This window comes from Aegilops tauschii, chromosome 3, assembly GCF_002575655.3.
Source record: "Aegilops tauschii subsp. strangulata cultivar AL8/78 chromosome 3, Aet v6.0, whole genome shotgun sequence".
Classification (NCBI taxonomy): Eukaryota; Viridiplantae; Streptophyta; class Magnoliopsida; order Poales; family Poaceae; genus Aegilops; species Aegilops tauschii.
The window spans coordinates 628,238,872-628,249,028 of NC_053037.3; the positions used below are offsets into that span (position 1 = coordinate 628,238,872).

Here is a 10,157-nt window from a genome sequence, read left to right on the forward strand (position 1 = left end):
GAAGGAGTGGATGTTTCTAGTTTTTTGAGTATGGACCAAGGCAAAGCAATAAAAAAATTCCATCTAGTTTTGTTAACAAGAAGAATGGTAAAATATTGATTGATGATCTTATTGAGAAGATTGAGAGAAATAAAAACGCGGACGATGAATTTGTTCGGATGGCGTTTCTCGTCCTGTTAGGGACTATAATTGCATCAGTGTCTGATGAGTACATTCCGAAGAATTATTATGCATTAGTGTAAGATGTCAGGCAGATAAAAAAGTTCAACTGGAACGCATTCACTTTGCGGTTTTGTTTGTCGGAGATTGGTATGCTCTTGCAGCCCGGCCGTGTTAGGGAATGGCCACGTGGCAACCTAGCACTTCTGCAGGTATGATTTATTTTTTAAATTGAATATTTGTATTATGTAATAATAGTGTAACATATGCTAAATGGTAGTTTTTTTGTTTTGCAGTATCTATATTGGGAGAAGGTGCAGCTAAGCACCGGTCCGCGGTATGATCCTTTAGCACTGTTGAGCCCCTTGATGAGGAATTGGACAGAAGCGACAACAGAGAAAAGAGACAAGTACGACTTTCAATATGGTCGTGGTGTTGGAATGGTAATACGTTAAATATATATATTTTCATTTAAAGTCTGCAATTAATTATTAATTAAATATGATTGTATGATTCTTATTTATGTTGTAGATCGATGACACCATTACTGAAGAGTACCGATTAAACAAAATTAGAATGGAACAGGCTGAAAATAACAAGAAATCCAGTACGAGAAAGTCTAACATTACTGGAAGGAGAACAGGTGTGAGTACATCTGAGGCTTCAGCTACCCAGAACCCTATTATGGATCGGATTTTGACTGAGCTGAAGCACATTCGTAAGGACATGCTTCGTATGCCGGAGCTATGCGCACAGGTACAAGTTTTCTTATTTTGCCGTTCACTTTGTTTTTTGATGTGTCACATAACTAATTACAACTAATTTTTAATCACAGAGGGTCATAGAGAAATTGAACAAAAGCACTGTATTCTACAAAGCCGGTGATATTGAAAAAGAAGAAGAGAATGAGTATGGTGAAAATAGTGAAACTAGAAACTATGGTGTAAAACCTCGTAAAGAATTTGTATATAATCCTGACATGGACAATTTCAAAACACCAGGAAAAAAGAATGTGCAAGAGGATGATGAAGATGATATTAATGATTCTGAAGAGAAGAGACCTTATTATTGCACACCTGAATATTTTGATAGTTTCAAGGGTGATAAAGAAGATCCTATCGAAGTTCCTGAGGTATCTGATGAGAAATCCGTTACATCTTTAGGAACAGATGAAATCGCATCACGTGGATCCGTAGATTCTATTGGAGAAGATGAGGTACATGAGGAGGTTGTAGGGAAACGGAAGCGGAAGGTATCAAACCTTATAAAGTCTCCTTATATGCCAGTTATACCGACAAAGCGTGCAAAACGTTCAGCAAAAGCAAGTGAGTTTTATCATATTGTTTTCGAGCTGAACTTACTACTTATCATTGACTTATTAACATATTACCGTCATGTATTGCAGAACTATTCGAGAAAGAAGTCTTTCAAGATGAATACGATGTGATTAAAGCTAGTGTTAAGTTTGTTCGTGCTTATGAGCGGTCAGCAAAACATAGAAAGAAGGAAATATTCAATGATGGCATGCGCGAAGGTCTTAGTGCAGAGAGAGCTTGTAAGATTCTTGACCATCAATGGCTAACCGGTGATGTAAGTTATTGTTGTGTTTTCTATTAGCATTCAATGCAAATTGGAATTGTTATACATCATTTAAATTATTTTCAGGTTATCAATGCTTATTCGCCGTATCTGTTGGGAGTTGTTGGTGACGATCGTCATATAATGCCGACCTGGCTGGTCAATTGGTTACTTGAATTTAGACTGGACACCGAGCCAGGAAAAAATGACAATGAAGTTGTGGCGAAGAAGAATGGACCCGTGAATAGATGCACCGATGAGTATTTTAAAAAAGACAAGGTAAGTTCAACTGCCTTAATGTATGCATATATGGGATATATATAATAAGAGAGTATGTGTCGATTACATCATATTTTCGTTGTGATGCAGATTTATATTCCTCTTAATAAGGGAAATACCCACTGGGTTTCGATCGTCATGCATCGCCCGAAGGAAGAGTTCCAGGTTCTTGATTCTTTGATGGGACCCGAACTTGACAGTGAAATTAGAGACAAAGTTGAGGAGCTGGTACGGCATAAATTTTCATGAGCATATTGAAACTATCATTTAGTAACTGAACTATGTTAAATTCTTTCCGTGCTATTATATATATGAACAGAGAAAACAACTTGGATATGACATACGTAATGCGAATGTGAGCGGTGCTGTGAATTATCCGGATGTGTCTACCTGGCCTATCAACACGTATACGATGCCACAACAAGAAGACGGGTGAGTAAATACTTTCATATTATTTTAATATCTTACCTGAAATGAGAACTTATGAAACGTTGTTTGTATGGACCAGCAATTCATGTGGAATATTTGTTCTTCGATGCTTTCAATATTGGAACGGTGAAAAATGGACAAGCCATTTTCCCCAGGTCTGGTTTTATTTCAAATGCTTATATTCAATTGAATTCATTATGTAATACTATTTGGATTGTACTAATATGAAATTCTAACAGGGGTCAATTGATAAATCGAGGGACTTAATGATTGCGCAGCTTATTTTTTCAGAGAGAAATACGCTCAACGATGTGAAGGACAAAGTTACCCGGATTGCAAAGAAGAAATAAATGTGGCAAAATTTATGTACTAGAAATTTTGTAGGCTCAAATAATGTTTACATTTATTTCGACTTTGATATCTTGTGACGAAGAAGACACTACTATTTTGAATATTTAAGTCGAGAATGACATTTGGATTATTATTTTGTCTTCATGCCGCTGTCTTTAAATTGGAATTATTCATATTCATAGTTCTGCCATCGTCAAATTGTTTGGATATAACAGTCCATGTTTTCCTGTACTGGTAAATGTTAAAAAAATGCCCATGTATTCATTACGCACTATATTGCCGTCGTTGTTTACTGTTGTTTTTCAGCACTGCCGCCGTCGCTTGTAACACCGACGTTCTTAGTTTTTCTTAAAAAAAAATAGCCCGACAAGTGTGCCGGCCAGTCTGACGTCAGACTTGACCGACGGCATTGTCAAACAGGGCAGCGTCGAACGACGGGTAGCGTAGCGATTTAATCGGAGGCGTTCGACTGCATATGCGCCGCTTGGTATATAAGCAGGTCGTCGCGCGCTCCGTCGGGCGAGGTGGGACTAAACCTTTCCTATCTCAGCCGCCGTGCCTGCAGCGACGCGCGTGACCGCGTGGGCCGGCCCAATAACACTGCACAGCCCGCGGAGTGACGACGGCCCAAGTACCACGCGGCGCGACGACGGCCCAAGTACTACGCGGGGCGACGGGAAATGTTTAGTCCCACCTCGCCCGACGGAGCGCGCGACGACCGGCTTATATACACGGCGGCACATAGGCAGTCGAACTCCTTTGATTAACCCGCTCTGCTGCCGCCGTCCGACGCTGCCCTGTGGGACAGTGCCGCCGGCGCACTTGTCGGGCTTTTTATATAAAAAACGACGGGGTTGTAAGCGACGGCGACTGTACAGTGCAGAAAATCAACAGTAAACAGCGACGGCACTACAGTGCATAATGAGCACATCAAAATAAACATAGTAAAAATACTTCTTGCTTTACATAGTCTGTCATCAAACAAATACTTATGTCGGTGTCGTAGCAAATAGTCTGACATCAACAAAGTACAATAAGTCCCATATAACATAATGTAACAATTATAAAAGATCACATAGATAGAAGCAATCCATCAAAAAACTGTCTTCAATCAAAGGGTGAAGCAATCTTCCATAGCAATCCATCAAAAAACTGTCTTGAATCAAAGGGCGATGCAATCTTTAATACTCCAGAATTCAAGCAAAGTTCCTACATACCAAAACAGTAAGATATGTGTTAATTCACAATAAACAAATAAATTTGGTTTGAACAATAAGATTTACAATAACATACGAAAATCATACTTAGGATTTTGAGGGCACGTGGACTTATAATGACCTGTAAGACCGCACTGTCCACATTGACGTTTGCTTTTCTCATCAAAAGCTTTAGGTCGCCCATTTTTAGTGACATCAGGACCATCCTTACCGCGGCCTTTAACATTATGTTTTGGTGCGCCTTTGGTGTTAACTTTTGCGGGATCACGAACAAGACCATGATCTTGATTAATTAGGCTCAAATGCATCGTCGTTCACAAACTTTACCTCCGCACTAGGCTCATCCTCCTCAGTGTAATCATTATCTATTATGTCCCTCAGAGCCGCCTTCAACTTGTCGAATAAAAATGGTTTATGGCATGCTTTATGAGTTGCTTCGGCAAATAAGATAGTCAACTCGCTGTACCTAGCTCTGTCCCCTGCACCTGCCCATCCCCACGCAAACAGATCGCTAGTGCGCTTCACGGGAAGTCCACCCCTTACAACTTGGCTCAACCTCCGCAATACTAAACACTTAGGTATCTCACGTAAGCGTAGCTGAATCAGAACGTGAAGAATATGTTTGCAAGGAAGTCCTTTGCGATACATGCTTCTGCAACTGCACTTCACGGTTTCTTCGGAGTTACCTGGGGTGTAGTCCACAGTGAATCTGATATCCCTATTTTCCTTCCATGCCAGTATGAATCTGTGAGTGTCTGCTCCTCTCAGTCTCTCAAGGACCTCAAGCTCCCGTGCCTTCTTCATATCTTCCTGTAAGATATAAAAGTTTGCCGCAGTGAACTCACGGGCAGCTGATTTCTCAATATCTTTACACTCGTCCAATACTGGTACTGGGACTGTCTGTGAGTTTGTGTAATCGTCATGCGCCTCGTTCTCACGGAGACGAACTATGTAGTTCTCATAGTGCACAATCATATCAACAATAGTCATACCGGAGTCTAGATGCAAGTGAAGACATGAATTCAGACTCTCACTTTGCTGGTTACTTCGCATACCTAGGAAAAACCCACCAGACAAATATGATGCAGCCCAAAGCCTTTTCTTCTTGTACATCCTACGTAACCATGTCTTTGTTTTCTCCGACTGCCATTTGGCGGTAAACGCTGCCCATCTCTCCTCAAATACTTTTTTTGAAGTGGCATAATAAAGTAGAGACCTGAACTCCTTTAGAGACTTATGATGAAGGTGTTTCTGCATGTTCTTCTCAATATGCCACGAGCAAAGACGATGCCAAACCTCTGAAAGTACCTTTCTGATGACCTTAATCATAGCTGCATCTCCATCAGTAATTACTGACCTGGGCCTCTTCTGACAATGAGCCCTAAAAAACGTCTCAAGCAGCCAGACATATGAATCTTCCGTCTCGTCAGACACAAGAGCACAACCGAATACCGTGGTGCAACGGTGGTTGTTCAGACCGACAAAAGGTATAAATGGCATGCCATACCTATTCATTCTGTATGTGCCGTCGAAGATGGTCACATCACCGTAGTCAACATAGTCTTGACGTGATTGAGAATCACACCAGAATAGGTTTCTCAGCCTTCCTTCATCATCGACGGTGTGCTCAAAGAAGAAATCTGGATCCCTCTCTCTTCTGGTCATCATGATCCCAATGGCAGTATCTGCATCACCTTGTGCAAGCAACTTCATTTTTTCTCTATAACACATGTTATAAAGCTTCTTCCTCCCAAAACCAGCCTTTGCATATGACCCGTACCTACTTATGAGTTGATCATAAATCATATGTTTCCTGATTCCAGCACCTGCCATAGTTAAGATCTCAGCTTTCTGATATTCTTTTATCTGATTATGAGACCGAAGAAATGTGACTTCATCCGGTCTAGCTAGTACGTGACTGTGATCATCACTGAAACTGCTGACATACCAAACGTCACGCTCTTTATCAAGTTTCAAAGTTATATGCGCATCGCAGAAGCAACGAGTCTCCCCTCTCAGCCCGCGGGTCCTGCCTTCCATTGTACAAAGTTTTGCCTGTCGTTTCCCAGTTCTCGCACACATATACTTTCTCAAGCGCTTAGTTCCCTCAGGACCTTTCGAATATTTCAGTGAGTCATTTCTTACGCTGAAACCACGCTCGTAAGCATATTGGTTATAGAAATTGTAAGCCTCTCCTAATGACTTGAACGTCTTCCTCATGACCTTCCAATGCATGTCCAATGATTCTTGCTGATATTCATCAAATCCGATGTCGAAATTAAACAGATCATCACCAACATTTCATCCTTCCCGCTTGTACCATCTACATCTCCCTGTAAATTAATGCATTAAACCATTTATGTCAGTCAGTTATTATTTTAATATGTAATGTATGTAAGTTTCAAAACTTACTTTGCTGGAGCTGTCATCATGAGATGCATCAACGTGCGATTTGTCACTTTCATCGTCCACAATATTCCTCACAAAGTCCCCGTCCTCGTCCATCTGCACACATTGCAAAAAAATACATGTAAGCGCTCATATGATTATTATGTCATTTCTTCTCTGATTTTTTTAAAAACATACCCGGAGTGCACTTTCAGCAAATGAATCATCTATATCCATATCATCATCATCATCGCCATGTCGCTGCATGATGCAAAAAACCATGTAATTGTCCGTGCGGTTTATCATATTTATTGTTCTTATCAACATTGATCACACTTACATTGCCACTATAAGATTCATCCAAACTCATGTAGTTCTCCTCAGCAGGTTCATCCATATTCAGTGACGAGGTTTCTTTGTCCTCGCCGTAATCATCGCCATCATAATCGCCCTCCTCCTCTAACTATACATGTTTAAAAAAAATTCTAAGATCAATCAAACACCGTGTAACTTCATCCCTAAAACAATTATTTCATCAAGCACAACGATGTCTCAAACCAACCTCTTGCACGGCGGCGAGGATTTCAGCAGGATCCATTTTCTCCGATGACGAACGTGATGACGGCGTGACGTTGCTGGCCGGCGGAGGCAGGTGTCGACGGCGTGAGGACGATGGCTGGTCGTAGCAGGCGTAGTGCGCGGAGGGAGGCGGCGACGTAGATCACGGGTGGGCGGCTATCTGGGCGACGGGAATGGAACGCGGCGGCAACGGCGCCGGGGCACGCGCGGCGGCCTGTTTGGGCGGCGACCCGGGCGACGGCGACTTCGTGCAGACGGGGGCCGACGTGGAGACGGCGTGGATGCGTTAGGGTTCAGGGTTTCGATGGCGGGCGTTGGCGGCTATCGTGTCTTTTTTTCTCTCTCCAATAACTGTCGACGCCAACGTGGAGACGTGCGGGCGTACGGCGGCGACGTACGGCGACGGGTGCGGGTACGCGGGCGGGCGTACGTACAGCGACGGGTGCGGCATACGCGGGCGGGCGTACGACGTCGCGCGCGGACGTACGGCGTCGGGTGGGTATTCCTATACCTAGTGAAATGACCATACTATCCATTATACGTTTTAGGGAGGGGGGGGGGGGGGGGGTTGGGGTGGGTTTGTACCCAAGCACTCCTCTCAAAGTAATTGAGAGCAGGTAGACGTACCGTGGTACTTCTCTTGAGAAGACGGATAACCCCTGGCTGGCCTCTACACGGACTTGCCACGACATGCATCCATGAGATTTTCTCTTTTCTTTTGAATATATTTCTAAATTCAAGATGATGGATGGGTGGTGAACATATTATGGTGATGAAGATCAAGTGTTCCCAGCGGCATATAGTTGTTAAGACATTTAAGGATCAATAAAATAATATTACTGGACAAAATAATTTAGTGTTTCTTATGAGGTCAACAATTTTTTTTCTTCATGCATATTCAACCACATTATCTTGTGTTACGTGGCAACTGACTTACCCTTCTTGCTTCATCACTCCCTTCTGCCATGGTTCTTATTATGCTTGCATCACTCCCTTCTGCCTGTGAAATTGTGTTGTTATAACTTAGTGGGCCAAACCTTTTTTCTATAGGTGGATGTAGTTCATAATTTAAATACTTATTTTTTCTACTGCTCCCATCCCAAAATACAAGATCATTTTTCAAGCTAACACGGCTTTAAAAATGATCTTATATTATGAGACGGAGGTAGTACTAAATAGTTGACCCAGCAAATAGTGAAGCGCTGAAGCAGCGGCAACACACATGTCCAGAGTAGTAGCACCCAAAGCCAAAAATTCATCTCAATCTCTCACTTTCTATCTTCTGTCTCAATCTTCTTCTGCCGATACAAAGTAGTAGCAATCAGAACTTCAAGCTAACCCTGCTTCTTGTGCTATGGGTCATTCGCTATTAAGGACAGATCAGAAATTAGATTCTGAAAGGATAAGTAGCCCGGTAATGCTATACTCCGTGAACAATATCCGTCTCTATACAATTTTGTGCATCACAAGGGTGGTACTATCGCAATGGTTCTGGATTCCTTTCCCCCGAATGTGACGTTCAGAAGAGATTTAATTTGTCCCAGACTTGAATAGTGGAACTCTCTATTATTGAGATTATCCACAGTGCAATTATCACAAGGAACTGATGAATTTCATTGGAGTCTACAGGTGAATGGTAAATTCACGATCGATTCTATGTATAGTGCTCTGATCCAGTCAGAGGTGCCAGTTGATAATAACAAGAAGATTTAGAAAATGAAGATCACTTAAGAATAAAATCTTTGCGTGGTATCTTCGTCGAGGAGTCATTCTTACCAAAGATAATATTATTAAGAGGAATTGGCATGGAAATAAGCAATGTGTGTTTTGTCATCACGACGAGATGATAAAACACTTATTTTTCCAATGCAAGTTGGTCGTTCTATTTGGTCAGTCATCCAAGTAGTTTTTGGCGTGTATCCTTCATTTAGTGTTGCCAATATATTCGGCAACTGGTTACATGAGGTGGAATTCTAGTTTATAATTCGTCTCAATGTGGGAGCGCTTGCCCTTGTTTGGTTGCTATGGCTGTGTATAAATGATAAGCCAAAAGTAACACTTGTTTATAATTCGGCAACACTTGTTTTATCCTTCATTTAACGATAAAAATAGTTCTCTTATGTGAGAAATACTTTTACCTGACATGAATGGCCGCATGATCTTCCCATTGGCCATCCTACATCTTAGGCGTTATACGGACTTCAGTTGATTAAGTGTATTTGGCCTTTTTCTGCTTTTTTTTGGAACTTGGACTTGGATATGGCCGTGTGCTTCTCAGTTATGCAAAGGCCGGATGTAATGCTTAAATCTTTTAATTAATAATAACGCGCCCTTTATAAAAAAAAGTAGTCCGAACAGTAGTTGATTCAAATCGGTCAAGTAATCGTCAAGTGGCATCGAACTCTCTGAGCCCGTGTAGGTTTGTAACTAACAGAGCTAGCGCCCGTATATACACATATACGATGCCTGTCTGTCTGATCTGCAAGAACAAGTGCGTGGAGTCCTTGTTGCCCGGTCGCCATGCACCAGAGACGGTGTCCCGACCTCCCGCCGGACGTGCTCCGTGAAATCTCCGGCCGGCTGCACCACGTCGTCGACTTCGTCCGGTTCCACGCAGTCTGCAAGACATGGCGTGACTCACACGACACCACGGCAACGAAGCAGCCATCCTTATTTCCATGGCTCCTCTCGACGAACATGGACAAGTATGATCTCAAGTTCAGATGTGTCTTCTCGAGGACAAGCTACCACTCCTCGCCTCCATCCGACAAACGAACCTGGGTGGCCAGCGCCGACGGCACCGCCGTCTGGTACATGGCCGATGGCCCCTGCCCTAGCCTCCACGACCCTCTTACTGGAGCCGCCATCGCCCATCTCCCTGCCTTCCCAGACAAGTGGGAAAAGGGGCAACCCTTCGGCCTCTACTGCTGCCTTTTTGGCACCAGGTTCGGCCTCTGCGGCATTGTCTACAGCGACGGTGCCATCTTTCTGTACGGTCTCTCCCAAGCGGACGCAGAAGATACACCCACGTTCAGGGCGGCACTCCTGCGTCCTGGTGACACCACGTGGACGGTCGTCGAGAGGACTCTTGTATACACTAGACACTTCTTCGCCGCCTATCACCGTGGAAAGATCCTACTCATCGTAGGGCCTAACCTCTCGCACATTGTGACGCCG

General features: G+C 43.0%; 1 protein-coding gene across 1 annotated transcript; it reads left to right on the plus strand.

The window, feature by feature from the left end:
- Positions 1-311: 311 nt before the first annotated feature.
- LOC109764505 (uncharacterized) lies at positions 312-2,795 on the plus strand. The gene is made up of 8 exons (XM_073495822.1): positions 312-371; positions 456-602; positions 691-915; positions 995-1,484; positions 1,565-1,749; positions 1,825-2,016; positions 2,107-2,244; positions 2,685-2,795. The coding sequence occupies exons 1-8, from the start codon at positions 312-314 to the stop codon at positions 2,793-2,795; spliced, it is 1,548 nt and encodes a 515-aa protein (XP_073351923.1).
- Positions 2,796-10,157: the final 7,362 nt, after the last annotated feature.

Coding starts and splice junctions, on each gene's coding strand:
- LOC109764505 (XM_073495822.1), top strand. CDS start 312: ATGCTCTTGCAGCCCGGCCGTGTTAGGGAATGGCCACGTGGCAACCTA. Junction 372..455: donor GCAACCTAGCACTTCTGCAG/GTATGATTTATT, acceptor TTTGTTTTGCAG/TATCTATATTGGGAGAAGGT. Junction 1,750..1,824: donor ATCAATGGCTAACCGGTGAT/GTAAGTTATTGT, acceptor AATTATTTTCAG/GTTATCAATGCTTATTCGCC.